The following is a 24,364-nucleotide window of genomic DNA, read 5'->3' on the forward strand; positions in this document are numbered from 1 at the left end:
CCTGGTCTGGAGCAGATTTGTTTGAAAGATATCAAAGAAATGTTCTCAAATACAGCAAATCCATCATTTATCTAGATTAGCTGATGTAACTGCCTTTATACGTGAGGAGGAATAATCATTTTCATACACCGTGTGCGAAACGCGTGGCCCTGCAGTTCGAGGACTGAGAAGACGATTTTGTGTAGGTCAGAACCAGAGCAGAGCCAGCCATGTCCTGGCGTTGAGAAAACACAGGTACCACTCGCTGCGTGTGAGAGGATGGCTTACAAGACCCGAGAAGCAGTCTTCCCTCTGGCGTGGTAAGGCCGCGGGTGGGCTGCCGTGTCCTGGGCAGGACACTGCCCTTCGGGCTCTCGGAGAGCCGGAGACTCCCTGGGGCGAGCGGGTTAATGCTCTCAGAGCACATTCTGCAACGCGGGAGCGACAGATTTGGGACTGCGAGTCCAGAGGAGAGAAGAGTGCATGGAGATGTAATCACCGTCTTCAGATAACGTTAAGGGCTGCTGCAGAGGGCACGGGGACGCTCTGGGCGGTCACCACGACAGGACAAGTGCTGCGCTGCCGTTTCATCGTGGAGGTGCAGGAAACATCGGGGTCTGATCTGTGGTGGGGAGGAGCACGGTCTCCATCACTGGTGGTTTTTATGAAGAGGCTGGAGTGACATGGGTACACCTGAGCCTGCCCTGGGGAGGGATGTGACGAGGTGACTTCCGAACGCTCTTCCAGCTCTGCTTTGCTATGATAATATCACACCTGGAGATAATACCGTCTGCCTTGTCCGACCTGATAGTCCGCTGCCTCTCCGCTGCCAGGTTGAGGTACCTTCCTGACTGAACTCCGGGAGCTCAGGGACCGCTCGGCGACGGCGCTCTCCGGCCCGGCGAGCCCACCCTGCAGGGTGCTCTGGCAGCCTGCTCCCGGGAGCAGGACCTTGCACGAGTTGTGCTCAAATCCACGCTGTTCTCAGGAGCCCAGTTTGCCAAGTGATCTGAGGCAATTCGTGTCAATGACCAGTCACTGCAGTGATTTACACTGTGCAGTTTCTGTGTTACCTTAAACTTTTCTGGTTTTGTGTTTTCTTTGAGCTCGTTTGGGGAAGACACTGATTAAATAGTACGCATCAAAAGCAGATTGGCTGGATCTCTATACAAGTATTTCTGTTGGACATGGATTTGCCATTTATGATTACACTTCTTCTCATTTATGATTACTTTTTGAGACCTTTCACTTGACCAGTTTTTACTCCATACATTAATGACTTTATGGGTTTTGTACAGTTGGTTTTTAATGGTGTGTGCTTCTCAGTTAAAATCCTTACAGAAAAGTAAAAATGCTGTGTCAGCAGTTACCATTGTCATCAGATATCGTGATCTTACCAAAAGTAGCATCAAACTTCTCTGATGACCTGTTTCCGCGTTGGTCGGCGTTAGTTACACTGCTGTCCTCTCATTCCTTGCTGATCGCTTCTTGCGGTGGCTTTTCCACGGTTTTGCCCAGTGTAAGCGCCTGGCTAAGTGGCCGTAATTACAAGGGTCATTGCTTTTCCCCTTGCAGATCTTGGCAAAGCGTGAGCTTTCGGACTGCTGCCATGTTCCAAGGCATGTTAAAATCAGCACCTTTTAACCGCTGCTGAGTGAGCTCTTCGGCTGATTCTCTCGGAGCTCTTGAAGGCGAGGGATCAGATCCTGCCACCAACACGGCTTAGCTTTTGCCGCTCTGTTTTAACTTTCTCTCCCTTGCACGAGTAGGAGGCGTTTACTTTTCACACTGTTTGCTTCCCAAGTACTGAACATAAGCGGTCTTGGAGCACTTCTGCCTTTTCTGCATCATTTATTGCCGATTTCATGGTCATGTCTGGCAGCGTTGTTACCCCAGCATGTGCCAAACTCTACAACTTTTTGTTGTGTTTTTCCATCATGCAGGCGCAGCAGCCTCAGTCTCTAGGCAGTGGGATGGGACCGCCAAATATGCCGAGGCTGGCAGGACAGAGACTTTCTGTCCAGGTTTTTGAGGAGGTGCTGGCCTGGGGCCCAGATTTTTGCCACGTTAGGAACAGCCAGTCTGGATGTCTGTCCAGACAGTGCTTTCAGAGGGACTGGGCCCGCCAGTTGGTAGATCCAGTTTTTTCCCAGACTCTGTTATTCATTTGTACTTTTGTCCCCCTGTGCTGTCCTTTCCTCCCTGCCGGCAGCATACTTGATGTTCTCTCCCCGGTCCCTCTTCCCCAGCCCTTACGCCTGGCTTCCTGCCCTGTCTTTCTTCTCCCTCTCCACCTCTGGTCTTACCTGGTGCCTGATGAATTGCGGCTCGAAGCAGATTTCCTGGGGAGGCCGAACTGGATGGGGAGAGGGTGAGGAGGTCCCAAGCTCTGAGTGTTGGTTCAGATCAATGGAAGTTAGTTCTGGGTGAGTTCTGGGTTGGGCTGCTGGGAGGAGGGAGCTTCAGGGCACGTGAGCACCATCCTTTTCAGGCCCTGGTAGTGTGCTGTGTCTGAAGACCACAGGATGGGTCTCATGTAAAGTCCTGATGTGGAAAGGGGGTGAACCGAGCCCTCAACTGCCCAGGACCTGCTCTACCTCCTGAAATGCATCCCTAGCTCCATTCGTTTGACATCTCTAAGAAAGAATTGCAAGTAGGCAAGAGAATATGCATCCCTTGTGAGACCTGTATCTTGGAGCGTTGTTACATTGATCGGCACCTGCCTGTGGCAAATTGTCCTTGCCTTGACCATCCCTCTGGCTGTGCTTTTGGTGATGGACAAAGGTCTGGGAGCACTGTGGTAACACAGCAAAGCAGTGCTGGTTGGTGGTGAAGTTGGCTTCTGCCTTGTGTTGGCACTGTCCTTCAGCACAAGAAAAGGTGCCCAGAGGGAGTGATTTGGGACAGCAGAGTATGTGATAAGTCCCTCAGAGGATCTGGGCACCAGTACTGGCGTGTGGAGACCCTCGTCTTTGAGACTGGGGCAGGGGGGGCTGTCTGTGGAGACATGCTGGGGTTGGTGAGGAACCAGGCCCAGGGAAAATGCTGTTGGGAAGGCCAAGCTGGAAGATGTTTTCTTGAGTCCTCATCTTCGTGTCTCTTTAAAGACTGGTCTCCTACAGGGGGCAATGCTGGAGCTGACCGGGAGGTGCCTGGGCCGAACAAGGTCTGAGACTGTTGACACTTCTCTTTTAGGGCATTCTCCTCAAACGCAGTGGCAAGTCTCTCAACAAGGAGTGGAAGAAGAAGTACGTGACGCTGTGTGACAACGGAGTCCTCACCTACCACCCCAGCTTGCATGTAAGTACTGTGCTGGGTTGGGTAGAGGAGCAGAGTGGGACAGAGCGGTGTCATCCTTCATGCTATGGCTGCTGCTGCAGGTCCTCTTGCAGACACCACAGTGCAGAGAGCTGTTTGGGAAGAGTTTGGCAGCAGATTAAAGCTCGTCTCTGCCTGCAGCAGGGCCCTGCGCCGGGGGTTCAGCAGTAGCCCTCGACAGGGCAGGCGTATTCAGCAGAGCTGGTTTTTATGAGGGTCTGGAGAAAATCTCTTCCCTCTCATGAAGGCTGTCTCTGCAGTGCCAGGCTGGTGGGAAGAGCTGATAGAAACATGCTCTGCACAGAATTGTGCTAAGTAAATGCATCTTTCTTTTCTCCGTTTCCCTTGCTCAGTCCATTAAAGCAGGGGTTGCTGCCTCCCCGCATCTGGGGTGAGGAGCAGGCAGAGAATTCCTTGCAGCCACGGCTGATGGTGCCATTTGGGTGTGGAATAATTTTCCTGGCTGCTAGGTATTGGGTAATGGAGATGAGGTGCCTGTGCAGAGCCTGCCGAGCTGAGCTGTCACTCGATGCATCTCTGATCCTCTTCACTGCTTGGCTCAGGCGCACAGCTGCCTCCCCATCCATCTCTGTCGCCTCCCCACTGTGGGGCTAATGACTTCTTCCCCATTCCCTCTTGAGCACAGTTTGCTGCTGAGACAGTGAGCCACGGACAGACACACCTGTGACACTGAGGCCACAGCACCCTCTGCAGAGAGGACGTGCTGCAGCAGGACAGACGGACAGCGGCTGGGGAGCGCAGGGTGGAGCTTGGGTGGAGGGCGGTTTGGGGGGTGCTGGAGCGCTTGGCAGGGCTGAAGGGAGAAGAGCAAGGTGTTGCAGCTCCTGTGCTTCCTGAATGCTCCCGGGCCCTCGATTTGTCCCCGATCTCCTCAGACACACGGGTGTTGGAGTGCCCTGAGCCTCAGAGTCTTTCCCCTCATTTCTAACCCTGCGTCTCTAACTCACGGGCTCGCAATGCTCCTGAGCCACTGAGCCTTTTAACCTTCCTATCCTTACACTGGAAAGCCAGTCATTGCGTTTCCTTTCTTTAATTTGTGGGAGCTTTGAGAACAGATTTTTTTTCTTTTAGTCTTTGATCCCTGTACCATACTGTGGTTCTGCAGTTCCCTGACTTTGTAATCCCATTTTTTGGTCTTTGTAGAACCAAACTGGGAGGGAATGGCTGCTGCTGCTACCTGCTCTGCGTGTGTGCTCACACGCGTGTGTGGGTTTATCACATTTCCATCGGAGACATCATAGGCCGTTATTACAATCAGCTGTAGAGGCAGAGTTATTTCTGGGAAGTTGTTTAACCGCTCTCAGATGCTGCTGGTACACACTAGGTTTCTCTCCTGTTTATACCACTTCTTCCTCAGGGGGTGATCTAGATTGATGTCACTTGCTTTCCTTACTGCACTTCTTCACCGTTTCGTTTCATTACTACATTGCCCCAAGCAAAAATCTGGTTTGCTTCCACCTGGTGCTACTGGTGATCCACAGCCCGTTGCTAAGAAAGGTACAGGATGGGCCTCTCCTCCCCTAGGTTTCACTGAAAGCTTTGAACCTTGCACCCGAGATAGGTGGTGTATTGCCCTACGTGTTTACCTAGAGCAAGGACTAATTATTTGTGGGCCACAGAATGCAAGGCTGCTTGCTGCCCAGCTCTGACTTCTGCAAGGACGGGAGGGTCTGCATGCTCCCTCCATGGCATGGCTTCCCTGACAACCGGGGAAAAGAGCCATAACACCTACCATCGTGTTACGTTTTTTTACTGCGATGCTGACGTAGGCTTTGGTGAGCAGTGTGCTGTTCTGATTAGCAAAGGCCCCTCTGCCTTGCCTTGCCTTCTCTCTGGATATCTGTTTCGCAACCTGCTTGGAGGGGACAGATGCGGGAAGGAAGCCTGGAGGAAGAGGTGGTCTAGAAGCCAGTGTCCCATTATAGCCTCTCCTCCCCATCTTCTAGAGTGAATCGGGAGATGCTGCCATGCTTTTGTCACCAGTTTTGTGTCCTGTGGCATGAAGCAAGTTCCCGTGTCCTTCACAGGATCACACAAGAGACCACGTTAGGGTTGAACAGCCTGGGTCACTAATGAAACCTGCGTTCCTGAGGAAGGGCACGTGCTTCTTTCTCACTGCCATTTGTGGCAGCAGCTCTCAGGCCAGCAGGCACGTGGTGAGGTGGGCTGTGGGCAGGAACAAGTATGCAGGATCCTCGGTCAAGGAGGCACTCGGCATCTTGAAGTTCCCTCCTCGAGATGTGAAGTCCCAGCTTCTCCCCTGCCTCGCTCAGGGTGAGCCTGTACTGCCACGTGTCTGGGGGATGGCAGAATTCAGGGTGCAGCAGAGGGGTCCCCGAGGGCATGGCTGAGCACTGTGGGGAGAGGCTCTTTCCCAGCCCCTGTCAGGATGTTCAAGCCCCGGAGCATTTTTGTGTTCCCAGTGGCTTTTCCTTGGCATGATTCAGGGCAATTCCTGCCTGGACTTCTCTTGCGTCTGTTATGTTCTCTCCCTGTCCCTCTTGGGATGGGTGTAGGCACCCCAGGGATCAGCAGCCCTGCCTTTCTTCTTTTTCCTCCAGTAGACATATCTGCTCCAGCTGTGTCTGTGCCCTATCGGATGAAAATTACTGCATGGCTCTGGCTGGGTCATACTTCTGATTTTACCAACCAAAAGCTTCCTGGTGGGGCTATTCATCAGCTTTTGGGTGTTTATCACTCGACCTGTTTCTGGATCTGTATTTTGGCACTTCCAGCCCCAATTTGAAGTTTCCTCACTGGGAGTTGGGCTTAAACTGTGGGTTTGCAGCCACAGGTTGACAGAGAGCACTCAGGTGAGCTGGGTCCAGCCCTGAAATCAACTGTTCTGTGACTCCTTGATGGAAGCATATCAGCTTGGACCTGTGCTTGGGTCCTACGGAGCTGTGCGTTCCTGCTCTCAGGTGCCGCCTCCTCTCTGGAACAGTCAGCAGTGTCGGAGACGTTGCAAGCAGGACACCTGGAGTTGGGCAGCAGCTCTTGCTGAAGGCAGGAGCGCTTGGGGGTCTGATCTCTGGATTCAGCACAGCTCTCCTCGTTGCATCTGTATTTTTCTTACCTTTCGGTGAGTGTGTTCAGTGACAGGAAAAGAACAAGTTCTGTGAAGAGGCTGGTGGGGTTTCCTATCACTTTCTCAAAGCCTTGGAGAGTAAATGCTTCTGCTCATGAGGAAGGCGTATGTGGTTCAGCCCAGCTTCACTGGCCAGGCTGTGCTGTGCTGCGCAGAGCTAGAGAGAAAGCATCTCCCATTTTGCAGCCAGTGGAGCCATTCACACAATCACCTTCTGTTAATTCTATCTGCAACATCAATTAAATTGTTTGTAGAAACTAATTGAATGTGGCTTAATCACACATCTTAATAGCTTTCCACGCTTTGAACTCGTTGTTAATTCCAGTAATAAAATGAAATGAGAGAACTGGCTGGGTAATTAGCGAGGAGGCTTGGGAAGAAATTGCTGTTTTATAGCATGTAATAAAAGCAGTGCGCTGGTGACCGCTCTCTCCGGCAGGCAGCCGGCTACTGCAGCAATTGTGCTGAGTTAGGGAAAATCCTCCAGCCCCTCTGAGATTCCCTGCCCAGGGGTGCCACGGGGCTCCCACCCAGCCGGGAATGGCTTGGAGCAATGTTTGGTTGGGCTGGTTATCTAGGAATTGCCTAGGCACCAAAGGGTGCGTGCTTGTCATTTGAGGTCGAGTCACCCAGAAGCTGGAAGCACAGAAGGGTGTGCTGCCGCGCTGCCCCATCGCTTGGGTTTGCTCTGAGGACTGCATGCCTGCACAGGGATCTGTGGAAAGAGAAGAGTTCAAACCAAAGTGTTGAGGTGCTGCTGAAAGTTTGTAACCCTTGCAGGTAGTCACCTGAGACCACAGAGCATTGCCCATACCACCCCCGTTCACCCGCTTCTTTGAGCCAAGGATTGGGAGAACGGTTGGTCTTAGACTAATCTTGTTCATGTCTTTATCTTCTTGGATTTGGAAGCAGACAGGAACCAGCTCTGAGTTAAATATTTTTGGTGACCTCCTTGTGAACTGGAGCAAGCCCAAGCCTCCCAGCAGCAGCCGCAGTCTCACCCTGGATGGTTGTTGCCAGTCCTCTCCCAATTGCAGTGCCATCCCCAGCGCAGAGCCAGGGAGGATGCGCGCATGTCGCGGTTCCTCCCAGAGTTTCTAGTTCAGCTTCCAGTCCCTGCTCCCTTGAGGTCTGCCCAAGAGCAGAGCAGGGTAGTCCCCTCTGTGCATCTCTCTGGAGATCACACTGGTCAGGTCTTCCTGTGGCACGAGCCCAAGAAAGAGCCAGCCGTATCGGAGAGGGTTAGGGGAGAGCTGCAGTGCCCTGTGGAGCAGGGAAGGGGTGGAAGACGTGGAACAGGACACAGCTGTCAGGAGAGACTAGAGGTCTGCAGCCTTATTTTGACCAAAAGATGAGATGCTACTAGGAGGCAGTGCAGAATGATATTAACAGTCTGCACGTGGAGTTTTTGGTCGTACCATAGTCTCCCAGAAGAAATGGTGGAAGCACCAACTTTTGAATAACGCGAAGCTATGCAGATGAATGTACAAGGGAGTTATCCTGAGTTGTGTTGTTTTGGGCTTAAATTATGCTAGCTGTGACCCAACAGGGAATTTCCAGGTATCCCATTACTTACACCATACTATATTATATTATTAGCTGTTATAGCTGAGTGCTGTGATTAAAAAGACAACGGATGTCAGGGAAGAAGAACTGCCTGCCACCTACGTGCTCTTTTGCTCTATCTAATCTCTGATCCCCAGCCAGGCTTTCACAAATGAGCTTGTCATGGCATCTGACTGCCCGTGGCAACACCCCGACGTTATTCATATCAGAGCTGACTAGTTCTGGGCACTGGAAGTGAGACCTGGCACTTCTCCGCTGCCAGTTCCAATGCACCAGCTAATCATGGGAAGAAGGCAGGTCAGAGTCAAGGCTTTGCATCCGTGTTGGCAGAAGACAGCTGGCTGTGGACACTAGGGAAGTCGTAGGGTCTTTTACCTCTAACCCGCCTGACTTGAGACTTCAGTATAGTGCAAGAGAAACCAGCGTGTGATGAGCTCCCAGATCACCCCCGAGTTGCTGGCTCACCATCTGTTAACCAGTTACCATGTGGATGAATGGATCCAGGTTTTAGTTTTGAGTATGTGAATGAGAGGGGAGCTGAGAGCAGTGGACCAGGGCAGGGCTGATCCTGAACCGTTCTGCCTCTCTGCTGTAGGATTACATGCAGAACGTCCATGGGAAGGAGATCGACCTGCTGAGAACTACAGTGAAGGTACCGGGCAAACGGCTACCCAGGGCAACAACGGCAGCAGCACCCAGCGCTAGCCCCAAAGCCAACGGGCTTGCCAAGGAGAGGAGCAGCACGCAGCTGACGGGAGGCACAGGTAAGAGTTGGTGTGGGTGCCGCAGAGCTGGCGGCCAGCCTTCCCTCCGGTGCATCACCAGTGCCTTGCTTTGCTGAGCCCGAAGCAAAAACGCTGCTGGGGTTTCTTGCTTTCACCACTCTTCACAAGTGCCTTCGGTGGGTGTTGGTGTTTCTGTGTGGGTCTCAGGTAAGCTCCTGTTGGGATTTTATGCTGGTTAGTGTCCAGGACGGAAGAGAGTAGAAGGGCTTAACTCTTGGCGTGAACTCCCTGAGAGGAAACATTGAGTCTGATGCATTGCTGGGGGGGGGGGAAGCTGTTGCTGCCTAAAACAAATCTCAACCAGGGATGTCTCTAGATCCCTGGCAAGTTCTTTTGTTTCTTTCCTTTTTTCTGGCCCCTTTTTTCCTCCTCACTTTCCCTCGGAGAAATCATAACGTGAGGGGCTTGTTTTGTAATTAGTCTTCTGTGTGCACATTCGAGACGCGCAGCTGCCACAGGGAGCAGTGAGGGGAGGTGAGGCTGGGAGGCTCACTGGTTCCTCACGGCGTTCATGCCACGCTGCTTACTGCTGCTCCTGCCGCAGGAACTCTCTCGCCCTGCCCAGGGGAGCTGTTGAACTTAGAGCTTTCCCGCCCGAGTTTCCCTGGGCATTGACATGCTGTTACTTTGTCCTCCGGGTTGGTATCCTTGGCCAGGATGGACAGTTTCCACACGCTGTTGGCAGCAGTCTAGTACAGCAGGGTACGGGTACCTCTCCACTCTTCGGCGTAACAAGGGAGTGCTGATAATGCTGCTGAAAACAGAAATCCTTCATAATCTGGTACTGCACGCTGTGCCACCCAGAGTGAACTTGGGTGACTACATCCTCGTTTCTGTTCAGTCCTGCTCTACAATCCATCTCTGCCTGGTTGCGTCCTGTGGTCAGGGTGTTGTCAGTACTGTGCTTCACCTCTTTCTAGCTGAGGACTCATGAGATGGGTGCAGCTGGAGCGAATGCCAGGGCACGGCTGGGGTCCTCAGCATCACCCACAACATGGGGAATGGGGCATGCTGACATCGCTGTGTTCGCATGGTGCCGAGTGTGAAGTAATAAGCCCTTCCGAACCCCAACTGCTGTTTCTGTAGAGTCAGAATTGGTCTGCAGACCAGATAAACTTCCAGTGAGTGACTGCAATTACTGTCTTTTTTGACCAAGGATGTGCAACTCTGCCTGTTTTCTGCCACGGCTCTCCACCGTACGCTCCCATTTCTTCACCGCCACTGTACACCCGCAGCATGCCCAAATGTGGTAACAATTCCTGCCTCCGTACGGAGGCACTTCTCAGGCATGCATTTCTAGGTTGCTTTGTCTGAGCTCCTACTTCAAGGTTATCGGGGCTGTAGGAAGCATTCAAAGACAAACCACAGAAAAGCTTATGGTGATGTCAAACCAGATGCCCACGTAACCCTGTATTCTGCTTTCAACAGCCAACTCAGTCCTGTTGGGCTCACAAGAGCAGATTGAGATGTGACTTGATTACTGATTACTGCTGCTTGGAAAACCAGCGCTTCGAAGTGAGCGCTGTGCGAGGCCTTTCAGTCTGGTTGACAAACCTTGAGGAGACGCAGTGCGTGGAGGCTGAAGTTAGAGCAATTTAAACTTGAGAGGAGATGTAGTTTCCTAGCAGGGAGGGTAATTAAATGTTGGAATAGTTTATCTGGAGAGCTGGTGGACTTAGCACTGCTTGAAGCCTTTAAAATGAGATTAGTTATCTTTCTACAAGATATGCTTTAATCCAGCTCATGTGTGAGTCGCTGCGTGCATGTGTGCAGGGGATCAAACTGGATGGATACAGCGGTCTTTTCTCACGTAGAAATCTGTGAATCTGAGATCCCCTGTTCACTGTCCTCTCTCTGGGCCCCTGAGCAGAACAGTGCTACTCTGCTACCCAGAGCACATGCATCAGCACAGGGCTCAGCATTAAGACAGGAACCTTAATCAGATTTTATGTGTCTTGGCTTTGGGTGGTTGTCTGCATTGGTCAGAAAGGTTTTTTTCTCCTGGTACACAAATGCTAAGATGTTTTCCGAGGAATTTTTTCAACTCACTCTGATGCCTCCCAGACTGATTGCAGCTGACGATGCAGTCGCCACGGTAAGTGCACTGACATGATAAAAATCCTCTGAGGTGACTTGCTCATATCCCTGTGTAATGCAGAGTACTGGATTTGGGGTCGGTAAAGAATCGACCCTGCGTCAAATTGGCAGGGACTTTGCAGTTTTGCCACCTTTGGGGCTAGGGATGGGACTGCTACTGGGGTCCACTGGGCATCTCTCATCTAATACATGCTTTGGGCAGCTGGAGAGGGAGCACCTAAAAATTTGCAGTTCTCTGCCAGTGCACAAGTTAATCATCAGAGGACAAGAGCTTTGGAGACCTGAATGATTTGCTGTCTTATACCAGGAGTGTCTGGGTAGAACCAAATGGCCTGTGTTTAGAGTTCAAAGCAGGTGGTCCGTGGTTTCCTTGCGACCTGAGCTCCGCCAGGGTAAGTGAGTGTGCTAATTAATGTCCGCTAGATGCGCAGTCCTTACCCAGGGGCAAGAAAAGAAGAAGTGGATAAAGGGAAGGAGAAGAAAAAAAAGAGAAAATATCTCACGCTGCCCTCTATGTGGATAAAATACACATATGCAGCACTCTGGTGATGATTCAAAAGAATCTCCAAAGTAGGTACAGACAGTACAACTTGGAGCTAAATAAAGAATCGGGAAGGAGCTTGTAGTTGTGAAATCCATGGGACTCTCAGCTCAATGGGTGATTGTACCCTGGTATTTAAACCATTAAAGAAGGCAACTTTACAGTAGTCAGAGTTGGTTTTATTTTAGGTTGCATGTGTTCCCATTGTAAACCCTGTTTTCAGAGGCACAGAGTGTTATCATCAGACTTTGCATCTGCCTTCTGTCCACCTAAGGCTTACTTTTAGTGGAGCATGCATGCAAATGTGGTGTCGTATGTGGCCAGGGAGGTTGTGCAGTCTGCTTCCTCAGAGATAATCACAAACTGTCCAGACGCAGTCCAGGGCAGCTGGCTCTGGGTGGCCCTGCTTCATGGGGGTTGGACAAGATGACTTCCAGAGGTCCCTTCCAGCCTCAACCATTCTGTGATTCTGTATTTGTTTTGTCAGTATTAAATTTTTTTATCCAAGAGCTGTAAATCTTCAGAGATTTGGTGCAAAGACTGACTAGAAGCAGAAGTTTTGTCCTCAATTAGAAACATTTTTTTAACTTTGTCCCCTGGAAAATATATTGGGATTTGATCAAAGTTTTGGAAGTTGGTTACTGGAAGCTCTAGAGCACTTCATCTCCTCCTGGGCTGTCAAGAGCTCCTGGCAGAATGGTCTCTGTTTTTCTGTGCTATTTTTTCTTCACTTTCCAGCTGTAATGTCTCCTAACTTTTATTCTTGTATGAAATTTTACTGGTAAAGAGACTATCCAGAGGTAGAAGAGTAGTTGAGATCGAGCACAGGGTCTGTTAACAGGTTTAGAGCTCACTAAATGCAAATAACCAGCATTAGTACAACCTTTACAGCTGAGCCCTAAATCCAGACCTTCAACATCAGGAAATCCTCAAGCACAGGCGACGGGCCCGTGTCACCTCTGCCAGCCTGCACTCCTTGCCTGCCGTGTTGCAGGCGGTGCTGTGCGCAGAGTTAGGCCCGACCAAGCAGACCAGCCTGGGAAGCAAAGCCCCACGCCTGCACCTCCATGGACTTGAGCGGCGTGTTCTTCATCTGTGTCTCGACGCAGGATTTGCTGTTTGTGCGTCGTGCTCGCTATCTCCCCAGTTATGTTGTGGAAGACCAAGAGGACACCTGGGAAGTGCCAGCCAAGGGTAGCTCGCCTGAGAACATTTTGGATATGCCTTCCAGAAGCATCTGTTGTATGCCCAGATATTTCCGTGGCACTTCCCTGCACCTTCTTGTCCCCTAGGTTTTCTTTGGAGACTTGTTGCAGTCTACCATTGAGCCCCTTGGTCCTCTGACACTATGGCTCAGCCATGCCGGCTGCTGAGCCGCTGGGTGTTCCTGGCACGGTTCTGGCTTACAGCAAAGACTCTTCCGGACAACACCGTAGGGAGCAGTGCAGGCTGGCACACAGATTGGGCACAGCTTTTGGGGAGAGAGAGTTACCGTGTGTAGGCAAGAGCTTAGTTGTGCCATGGGGTCTCCGGACCCCATGCTCGTCTCCAGCAGGACCTCTCCTGGGGCTGGGCAGGTGGCCAGGCCGCTGCTGCAGGCCGACCTTGCCATGGTGGAGCAGCACCTGGGCTGCTTTGTGCGAACAGCGCAGCCCCGCGGCTGGCACGGGTCGGGGTCGGGCGCGCGCCAGGCAAGCCAGGAGAGCGGTCCGCTCCGGTGCACGCTGCTGTCCCGCTCAGTACCCCACACTGACACAGGTCTTTAAGCAAGGGCCCTGATGGCTCTTGTGTTCCACTCTAAAAAGAATCCTTGTAGTGGCACAGATGTGGTCGGGGACAGCGATGAAATCATTTGTCTGTTCGAGCCATCCCTCCGTTGCCTAGGGTGGGAGGGCGTTGCATGTACGTGCTCCATCTTCCGCAGTCACGATCACGAGACTTCTTTGGGCCAAGAATATTACGTCAGGAAAACGAGTGGCCTTATCCTGGGAGACACGTGGGGAAGAAGGGGAATGTAACACCGGATTCCTGGAAAGCCACAAGGGGCTGGGGGGGCAGAACTCGCCTTCATGAGCTCGCCTGAACAAAACATCTCGTCACTTAGATGAGAATATATTGTGACTGATGTGCACGAAGGCTGAGAATATGTTAAAGGTATAAGTGATACATGGATATAGGTACCAAGAGAGTAAATGCTGCTTATGATTTGTAAAGTGTTGCTCAATATAAAAACAGTCCAAGAAGTGCTTTGAGTAGCAAAGGCACAGGTGCCTCAATAAGCCATCTGTAGTGCATTGGCATGGAATGGGAGCACAGGCAGGCCTTGGCAGAGAGAGAGGTACACCACAGACAGCGTAAGGCTACGCGGGGAACCGCACCACGGCAGGGATGAGGCTGGTTCTCGGCTTCCATGTCGGCTTCAGCGTTCGGATCGGTGAGCGCTCTGACGGAGGGGGTGGTCACGGGGACGCTGAACCCCAGCTTTCGGAGCTAGGTAGGGATGCAGACGTGAAGTTGTCTTGCTGATGAACGCTAAGACAGCGTTACGTGTTTTTACTCTTTGTAACAATTTCTTTCTGAACTTGGAGTGAGAAGTCAGATGTTTATGCATCACTTAGTGGATCTTTATTTTACAGTTAAGTCTTCCTTCTTGTTGAGGCAAGATGAACTGGGTTGGAAAATTCAGGGTGCATTGCATGGAGGTAACTAGTCAAAATAGAGTGGGAAGCACTGGCACTTGTGGCCAGCTGCACCCTGAGTCGTCAGGAGGGAACCCCAGAGCAGGCAGCCAGTTCCTGGCCGGTCTAAAGGCCCTTTGTAAAATGGGCACTCTCTGGTGTCCATCTGGGGAGAAATCCTCCTTAGCAGGCACTGGTCAGCACCTTCCAAATGCACCTGAAGCCTAAGGACACCCGCGCTTGCAGGTGCTGGTGGGGTTCAGCAGTAGGAGCCCTGCCACGGCCCCGTCCTGCACAGCTCTGCCCATGCTCCCGGCACAGCCGAGCTCCTCTGTCCCTCCCCTGTGTCTGTGCCACAGCCGGGGCTGTTCTGCGCAGTCCTGGCCCAGCCGTGGTGGGCTGTGGGCTTTCCCGTCCCTGCTGCCGGCAGCACCCTCTGCTCCCCGCCGGCGGGGCAGGGACTCCTGCCCACCCTTGCGGGAGGACGGTGCGGGACGCGGCGGTGCTGCCAGGCCTGTGGCGTCTCCTGGGAAGGATCAACACCATCAGCCATCACCAGGGCTCGGGTCGTGGTTCTCAGGCCCCCCCACCTCAGCACCAGGTACATGTCCAAACTACTTGCGCTTCTCCGGTGCCAGCTGGAGCTTTTAGGGACAGTTTTGTCATCGGTGCGGCCCTGGTGCCGCAGCTGGCTGTCGGGCACCTGCACCAGCACTGCGGAAGCTGGAGGGGACCGCAGGGTGCACCGGGCCGCAGGCGCTTGGGAGGGTGCCGCTGTGCGAGGGGCGCGTGGCAGAGACTCGGCCTCCCCCAGGCTGCAGAGTACTCGCCCACGTCCCCATCCCGCCAGCTCCTTCCCTCCTCCTCCCCCGGCCCGGGCGGGCCGTCCTGCCCCCACGGCGCTTTGCCCGGGGGGTGCCCTGCCTGGCTGGTGCTGGGTGTCCAGAGCGCGGCACCCCCTTGGGCTGCATTACAGTGCGTATGCACGCAGCTCACGCTAGAATTGCCCTGACAGACTCCGTCTTGGCATTTTCCAACTTGTGGTATCTTAACTTTGTAATAAAGGTGTTTTTTTTTCCTTTAATACATTTTTGTAATGCAGCTAAAAGACCCATCCTTTTCTGAAGAGCAGACCTTCTGCTCTTTGTCTCATCAGCAGATTTATGCCCTCGATCTGGTGAAGGACTGGGCCAGCTGAACACCGTTACTCTCTGAGCGAGCCTCCTGTGTCAGGAGGTGGGAGGCACCGTTCCTGGGCACTTGGGGCGTGCTGGGATGTAGGAACAAGGTGCTCGTTCCAACAGCTGGTGGATGTGGCTCCTTTGTTCCTGACCTCTCTTCTCCCTGTGCTCTTCTCCTCTGCTCACTTCTTCCCGCTCCCAGCCATTCCTGCCTGCCTGCCTCTCCCACCAGCAGCTCCATCTCCTGCTCGCTTTTCCTCCTCGGCGCTGCCAGGCAGCTGGTGATGGGCAGCGTGAGCACAGAAGAGGTGTCCTGGTGCTCTGATTCCCCAGACCTAATACTGCTTCAGCACCAGGTGCCAGGAGAAGCAATTGCTCATGTTGCAACTCAGGCTGCATAGAAATAGTCACATACACTTATCCTGTTCACGTCAGAGACTCCCAGAGACTTAGAAGGATCCATCTGTGCTTCTCCGTTTGTCTAAATTTCCACAGCTAGAAATGAGACCACCAAAAGCACTAGGTTAGTCAGAGCATCCCTGCAGCTGGGTTTCAGAGTCAGATGTGTCCTAAAAGGACAGTGATACTTGCTAAAGGACTTTCTTGAAACAGCTAGTAGAAGCTCTCCACAAGCAGTGGGAACCGTGGAGACTCCTAAAGTCTCAAAGGAAGAGCACAAGTGGGTACTTGCCTTTGGAGAAAGCTGAGAAAGAGTTCTTGGCAATTACTGCTCAGTCTTGTAAATCCCCAGTCGGGTGAGATAGTGCTGGCTATGGTCCAATGATGGAAGCACCTGTGTTATTCTGGGTTTCTAGATTGGAGCAGTACTGGGCCAGATGCTGGGCACGCCGAGCATGGGCAGCTTCCGTCGGCCGCATCTGGAGCAGACGGTGCCCAGCAGTGCCCCAGGTGAGCTCTGGGCATGCAGCTTCACGAGGTGATGTGGGCACCTCGCCAGCCAGAGCGTGCGCAGCACCTCACAGCGTCTCCTGTGCCAGGCAAACCCAAGTGGTTTGGGTTGGAGGGGGCAGGAAAGGGATGTGCAGATCTTGCTGCCAGAGCTTAAGTTTGCTGTGTTCTGGGTATAAATTGGCTCTGAGTATGGAGCGTGTATTCACTGCATGTGTGGCAGTGCTGGTTCAGGTGTCTCCTTCAGATCCCCGCGGGTCCTCTTCCCGCTGCAATATTGCTTCTCTTCCACTCTTCTTCAGGGATCCCCAGATGTATCTTTGCTGTAGTTCAGCAAGCTCACCCTTCCTGCTTCTTTGCCCCATCTGTATCTCATTCAGTGTGTGTTTCTGGCTTGAAGAATGAGGGCAGCTCTTACTCAAAGTGCAGACTGGATGAAAAGGAATTTTTTAGTAGGGCAGGACAGATGGTAGCACAAGAAAAATATGGAGACAATGTCAATCAGCAGGAGAGACTGGTCTCGGCGCAGCTGCAGCCCTGAATTCTTGCTTTGCAGAGGTTTGTAGGGACGTACTCCAAAGCAGTCAACACAGGGGAAAAGGTTGTGAAGCATACTGCCTGAAAACGCGGTACGTGATGCCTGTGCACGTACTTACATGCACGCTTAACGTGGGCAGGCACAGAGCACATGAGCCTGTTCCTTGACACTGCATTGCAGCTGAGCAACGTAGAAGGAAGCCAAGCAGCTGAACACTGGAAAACCTGCCTTGAAATGAGAAGTTCAAGTGTAAGGAGAAGTCAGCAGAGATTGCTGAGATTGTTGTGGCTGCAAGCAGCTACATGGAGGCACAGTTTCCGACAGCAGAAGGCTGTCTGATCTAGCAGGCAGAAGCAGTGCAGATGCTCTACCTCAGCCAGAGATGCTGAGCTAACGCAGCAGTCCCAAGTGAGATTTTCTGGCCGGCATTGCACAGGCAGACAGGCTGGGCGGCTTGGGGATGGGACTAAAGCAAATAAAGCGTGGGGGAGCCAGAGCATGGTGTTAGGGGCGGAGGCTAAAGGAGAAAGCTCTGTCTGTTCCTGCAGAGGCTCAGTGTGGGGCTCCCCGCTCGCTGAGGACCAGGAGCCTCCCGTGGGATCTGCCGCCAAGTGGTGCGGGAGAGCAAAGATTGCACCAGTGTCTGTGGCGCAGAGGAGGCCAAGTGGAATGAGCCGAGTTGGTCTCAGTGCAGGGGTGCGAGCTTAAGCGTTGGAGTCTTTTCCGTGGGGAAAGAGTGGGAAGGGGCTGATGCTGCTTGGTCGCCTTCACCCTGAGGAACAGTCTGCGTGGTCTGACGTGTGTCAGGGCAGGCTGCACGTGAGCCCTTCTCCTCCTGCTGCAGGATTGCTTTTCTGTAGCTGAGGGAGAGCATTTTCTTAAGCATGTCTGTGGTGGTAGAGGCACTGCTTGGGCTGCAGTGTCTTGGCTGATGCTCGTGTTTGCTCTGAAGTGACGAGGGTCCAGCTGTCCCCTGGCTGAGTTATGAGTGCTTGCATTGATTCACAGCTCCATGGGCCGGAGCCAGCCGGCCAGGCTCCTCGGGAACATGCAGGACAGCCCTCGGTGCACTGCACATGGGTAGCTTGCCTCTCCCCTTGGCTGTTGTGCCAGATGTGGTGATGGGGAGCCTGTGCTGGTCTCAGCCGCTCAGCGAAGCGCCTGGGAGCCCAGACTGGGCTGGAGATGGTGCTGGGTTTCCAAGCAGCTGCAGGATTTTTGCCAGGTTCGTGCTGACGCCTAGCAGCCCGCTTCGTTGTTGCTTCCAGAGCAGATAGCCCGGGAGCATGTTTGCACAAGGCAGGCGGGAGGAGAGCACCTTGCCCTTGCCGGTGCCTGCCTGGCCGCTGGTGCTGGGGGAGCGTGGCGGCAGCGGGTCCCCCCCTCCGCCAGGCCTGGTGCGTGTGCGCTGCCCCCCGATGCTCTGCCTCTGCAGAGTGAGGGATTGGCTCCCCCAGGCCGGGGTTGCTGAGCCTGCTGTGATCATGTCACGTCGGGCTCCGTCGATGTTAACATCTCATTATCTTTGTTACTGTAATTACATTATCCGCTGCTTTATGCAGAATTATTCTCCGAGGACTAATTGATGGATCCATGTTTAATTCATTAATCATTAGCATCAAATTCGACAATTACAGTGCACACTGATTGTGGAATTTCAAATGTAATGAGGGAAGAATTAACAAAGAAAAGGGAAAACCTGTTTCCCTGGCACACCGCTGCTCGCCATGGGGGACAATGACATTGAGGGAAGAAGAGGCAGCAGAGAGCAGGGTGGCGCAGGTCATGGCAGACGGGAGGCTGGTGGGATCATCTTGTGCCTTTCTCCTGGTTGTGGCTGCACAATATATTCTTTCAGGTCAGAGCAGGGTCATTAATCTCCTACAAAAGAATGGGTATTTGGGTACCGAGGAGGAAGAGCTCAGCTCTCACTTCTGGAACAAAGTTGCCTTCTCCACCCTGCAAATAGTCCATGGGTGCAGGAGCAGCACACCTCCCCCAGCCGTGGCAGGTTTCCGGGGACACCAAGAGCATCCCCAGTGTACACGTGTGCTCGCACACTTTGCAGGGAAAGCCAGCTCGTCAAGGTCTGGTGTCTTCAAAATGAGCTTACTGCCCCCATGATTTGCCCCTAATCCCGTGGCTGGTCTGTTACCTGCACGGTGCATAGGACCTGCTCTTAAAATCTATGGCTCCCTCTCGTCGTTCAGTATTTCCTGCTCTGAGGCAGGAATGCTGTAACACTGCTCTCTTTATTTTGCTGCCTGTGAACTAGTTAGCAGAAAGCAAGCCAGAGCAGTGTTTCCAGTCCTGCCCATCAGCCAGTGGATCTGCTCATCTCAAGGACCAGGGTTGGTGAAATAGCCCTACACAGCTGTTTCAGTACCAGATGTGGATACACTCCTTCCCTCCCTCTAGACGTGCTACTGCAGGGTCTCCTTGCTTATGGAAAGAGGCAGCTTCTGCTTCGTATTTCAGTGGTCCTTGCCATGTCACTGAGTCTGAGGATGTAGACAGGCCTTCCCTGGCACATCGTGTTGAGTCGGTTAAATAGCCGGGGATGCTCGGTTTTCTGTTGTCACCCTTCACTGAGATGTTGGAACTGGCTGCCAGCTTGTGCCCAGTCTGCTTCAGTGCAGAGCAGAACAGTTTGATTTAGGTGGAGGTTTCCAGCCTCGTTTGCCGGGGTACCGCAGCTGCAGTCGTGGTGAGCAGCTCCGCAGACAGACACTTGCCAGACTGGCCCGGGCCGATGCTGCCTGCAGGAGCGAGGTGGGGTGTGCTTCTCTGAGCAGGGCCATGTGCTGCTGACTGGGAGCCTGGTGTTAAACCATGGCTGGACATGATTTCAGCTAGCTCGCTTTGCTTTCTGTTGAGTCCCACTGGAAAAGTTCAACGTTAGTTACTGTTGTTCAGCCAAGGGCCAAGAACTTGGACGTGGGGACACCAAAGCTGAAAGGAAGAGGGTGAAAGTCTGTCTGTGGTGTTTGTCGCTATGGGACCTTTATCCTTCCCAATAATGTGTTAAAGGGTTGTTTGTAGTCTGAAGATGAAGCAGAGATCAGAGATTTAGTAAAATTTATCTGTAATTAATACTTTGCATCATGAATCATGTATAAAATACTGCAAACTCATATGTATATTATGAATATTATAAATTCACTATAACATTCATACGGTAACATCTTGCGAATGTTTATCTGGCTGCCTGAAGTAGGAGGATGAATCCAAAGCATAGAATCATAGAATCGTCAAGGTTGGAAAAGACCCTTAAGATCATCGAGTCCAACCGTCAACCTATCACTGCCAAGTCCATCTATACCATGTCCTCAAGCACCACATCTATCCGTTCTTTAAATACCTCCAGGGATGGAGACTCAACCACTTCCCTGGGCAGCCTGTTCCAATGCTTGACCACCGTCTCGGTGAAGAAGTTTTTCCTAATATCTAACCTAAACCTCCCCTGGCGCAGCTTGAGGCCGTTTCCTCTCGTTCTATCACTCGTTACTAAGGAGAAGAGACCGACCCCCACCTCGCTACAACCTCCTTTCAGGCAGTTGTAGAGAGCAATAAGGTCTCCCCTCAGCCTCCTCTTCTCCAGACCAAACAACCCCAGCTCCCTCAGCCGCTCCTCACAAGACTTGTGCTCCAGACCCTTCACCAACTTCGTTGCCCTCCTCTGGACACACTCCAGCCCCTCCGTGTCCTTCTTGTAGTGAGGGGCCCAGAACTGAACACAGTACTCGAGGTGCGGCCTCACCAGTGTCCAGTACAGGGGCACCATCACCTCCCTGGTCCTGCTGGCCACACTGTTCCTATACAGGCCAGAATGTGAGGTTGGAGCCATTGCATTCAATGCTTTGCCTTGAGCAGAAGCGAGAAGTTGTTGGGACTTCCTGGGGAGAGGAGGAGCGCATCAGGAGCACGAAGGGATGACACGAGGCCGGGCAGTTCCAGCAAACCTTGGTGCCCAGTTCTTGTGGCGGACAGAAGCCTGAAGGACCGAGATGTGCTGGATCAGCTTGAGGTGATATTTGCTAGGCGTATGCTAGAGTTACGATGAATTTCATGTTTCCAAGCGTTCTAACTCTGTTCTCTCAGCTACTGTTATTTCTTTCTATAGAAGGAAAACTGAGGCAAAGAGAAGATAAAGCCAAAATTGTCAAAAGCATCCACTAACTATGTGCCCCCAGTTTAGAGCCTAAGAATTGCTTTTTCTTTCCCAAGAAGTTAGCCTTTTTTTAGTCCTTTTAAAGTGTAGCTGTGAGCAGTGAGCTCCTGTTTATCAGTCCTCAGAGTCTCCACCTGGGCACTCAGAAAAGGAGGAGCATGTTATTGGTGGCTGGTTCTGATAACTGTTGGTATAAGTGACTTGAATGGTAGTTCTGGGAATTTTGCAGCAGTGTATGGATTAGATCCCAGGGCCTCAAAGGAAATATTCTGCTCCTTAGCCTTGGACTGCCCCTGCTTTCCCTGCTGCCTTCTGCATTGTTCTTTTGGGCACCTTGATTCTGCGAGAAATCTTTCAGAAGTCCCAAAGATAACAGACCACCTCACTCATCATCATCATCCCCATCATCCTCAGGTGCGTGCTATCCCCAGGTCTGCCAGTTCATCTCCGTCCCACTGTCCTTCAGGTGGGCAGGAGATGTGCAAGCACCAACCTGTGCAGCGATCGCCTTTGTGCCTGGACGAGGTGGCTCTTGTGTGGAGCTGTTGGTCGGCACCACCCCACTGTGCTGAGCTGTTTCCACTGTAGACCAAGGGGATGGGATTTTTCGAGCAGCGGTGGGTGAAGGCGTGCAGCTGCACTGTACCCGTTGCCAGGGGTGCAGGGAGCGTACTGCAGTCCAGTTCCAGCCTGGTCCAGGGAACTGGACATCCTGGAGTGGTTGGAGCATATTTGGTGCAGTGCTGCAGCAGGTGTTCTTGTTTAATTTCATCCATTTTGTGTGCTCAGGGACTGCTCAGGCACATGAACCAAAGGCGCCGGCCTGGCCTAAGCTAAACGTCGGTGCAGGCTGGACTCGGAGGCTGCGCTGCCTGGCCATCGCTGCCTGGGCTGTGTGACGAGGCAGAGCGCAAACGGCACTGTCTGCTTGATCCAAGTCCTTTCTGCGCCCCCAAATCACTCATGTGCGCCCATTCTGAGTGCAGGACCTCTCCCAGTGACTCCCGTGGCAGGGTAGTCAGTTGGCTAATGTAGGGTTAACCCCTTGGTTTGGAGGAGTTTACCTGTGGCTGTGGGTTAGTCACCGTTGGCTGTTCCTGCACAACCTCGAAGTGGGAAACACGATTTCGGGATGAGCGTCCTCTCCCTGCTCAAGGGACTCAGTTACCTGCAGCATCTTCGGGCGTTTGCAATATTCCATACTCCATAAAAGTGTTAATTTTCTGTATGTTTCAGATAACCCATGAACTTCGTCCCATCCCCAGCTTTCGATAAAGGCCACACGGTCTCTCTGGACATGCGAGTAGATACCAGCCCCAGGAGCGAGGTGCTTGCCAGCCATGTCTCCGCAGGCTGGCCATCCTACTGCCACCTCACCAGCTGTCAGGCTCCAGGGTTGTGCAGGTCCATTGCAGTTGGGAGACTCAGGTTGTCTCTTTGGTTTTGTCAGGGACTCCTGGGGTGACTGGCAAACTGCCGCCCGTGGTCTCTCAGTTTTCCCATCTGTACAACAGGAATAGCTATGCAGAGCATTCCTGCTTCCCAGAGGGACGTTGCAGCACTGGCACTGTGACGTGCTCCCGTGTCCTCCCCACAGATCCCAGGGACAAAGTACAGCACTGCGTCATGCTTCCTAAACTGCAGAGCAAGGCCACTATCACAGGGTGTTATTGGGATGTGCCATGTCACGGTGGCAGCAGTATTTATGGTATTGCAACATATTGCATCCTTAGGTTTTATCACAGTTTTGTCTCCCTTTAGATGGCTGGCTGACTCACTCTAGCCTGTAGGTAGGCAGTGGAATGATTTTTCCAGAATGAGTTTGCACTTGTGGGAGGAAGGAAATGCTTTCTACCAGGGATGAAATCAGATACGCTAAGGTGTTTGGGGTTTATCTGGAGTGGCAAAGGTGTATACCAGCACTGCAGGTCTGAATTGGGGCATGCTGTGGCACATCAGCTGAAACTGCTGATCTGTTGGTTGTAAAGTGGCAAGGCACACTGAGCTGCTCCGCTGAGATATCCTGGACTCTGCGTGAATATGCGAAGTTGTTACTGAGTTGTGCAAATTGGATTGTGTTTGCACCAGCCAAGAGAGGAGAGGCGTGGGGGTATCTGTGAGGCAGAGCAGCAAGGAGCAACTCAGATGAAATCCCTTACAAAAACCCACGGTCTGTATACAGTCTATAGCAGCTCCTTGCCTGCCAGTCTACGTTCCTCCAGAGTCTGTCCTCATTACATCTGAAGACCGTTTTATCTGCACTTGAGCTATTATGTGAAAATACTGGTAGCCTATTCAGTCATACAGAAAAACTATTACTGTTGAATCATTTTCCAGCTTCACTGGTGACTTTGCAGATGTTTGCAAAGATGCTGCCATTCTCAGAGAGGTGATGACCCAACTACCTTGAGCGCATTAAGTAGCTTCATCTACCGCTTAGTTTCCAGAAGGGCCGCATGCTCCCCTTGTCAGGGCATGACTCCCCTATGGAGCCGATGAGCCAGGAATCGTGCCTGGGAGCAGAGCTGCCTGCTCCCACCGTTCCTGGGAGCCATAGGAGCTGTCACCCAGCCATGAAAATGAGGTTTCGGCTCCTGCCGTGTGGCCGGGGTTCCGTACAAGCATGGGGAGAAAGGCAGCACCTTCTTGCTTCAGACCTGATCTTGCGGGCTTCCTTTGCCAGAAATCTGGCTGCTGTTCTCCATTTTGACCTGCCAGTTGCCCGACGTTTCTGTCCAGAACCTGTTCGGTCTTTGCCCATCTTTTAGAGAGCTGCTCACCCGTCTCTCTACTCTGTATGTCTGCACCCAGAGCCTTGCTGCTTGGGAGGTGTGAGCACTCAGCTCGCTAGACTCGTAGGCTGGGCATCACGGACACGCTGTATTGTGAGTTTTCTCAAAAGGCAGCTTCTCTGGTGTGTGACAGACTGCTCTGGCTATTCCTCTTCCAGTTTTCACCCTCATCCACAGCTGCCTTCCAGTATATCCAGCCCTTCTACTTTTTACCCTTGCAACCAGAGCAATGGTGTGGGTCACACGTGGTCAGCAGTCACGTTCTCCAAGAGTATGCAGGATAGGCGTGCTGGGGTACAACCTGTACCTGCGACCGCGGGCTTCGCTCAGACTGCAGAGCATCGCTCAGGTGGGCTGCCCTCGCCTGGCGAACCCTGTGCCCAGAGGACATGTGGAACCTTCTCGGGTCTCTGCTCCATGCTGCCCTCCGGGGAGCCCAGCCTCTGCAGCTCCAGCACCCCACACTGCATCTTGCCTCTAGACACAGGGCACGAGCCCCAGTGTCCCCATGAGAGCGACCTGCAGGTGCAGCCCTGGTCTGTGGAGGTAGCCACTAGTGTTGTGAGAGCATCCAGCCACGCTGGGCCCAGCGATGCCATCGCAGCCCTGGCTTTGCTGTGCATCCCTGGGGTGGGCTGCCCTGCCCCTTGTCCAGACCAGCGAGGATGTGCCCTGGTTGCCATCGCTCAAACCCATCTCC

General features: G+C 52.7%; 1 protein-coding gene across 4 annotated transcripts in view; it reads left to right on the forward strand.

The window, feature by feature from the left end:
• The window catches only part of AGAP3 (ArfGAP with GTPase domain, ankyrin repeat and PH domain 3), a gene marked incomplete at both ends in the record, with an annotated part of 153,200 nt that overhangs the window by 94,449 nt on the left and 34,387 nt on the right, over window positions 1-24,364 (forward strand). For 3 of the 4 annotated variants that reach the window (XM_082310180.1, XM_082310182.1, XM_082310183.1), the window contains 2 exons: window positions 3,175-3,279; window positions 8,568-8,736. In XM_082310180.1, coding sequence (XP_082166306.1) covers window positions 3,175-3,279; window positions 8,568-8,736 — 274 coding nt within the window. Of the gene's footprint in view, window positions 1-3,174; window positions 3,280-8,567; window positions 8,747-24,364 lie in introns of all 4 variants that reach the window. The other variant, XM_082310181.1, reaches the window with a different exon arrangement.

Source organism: Platalea leucorodia, assembly GCF_965183815.1.
Source record: "Platalea leucorodia genome assembly, chromosome: 1".
NCBI classification, from domain to species: Eukaryota; Metazoa; Chordata; class Aves; order Pelecaniformes; family Threskiornithidae; genus Platalea; species Platalea leucorodia.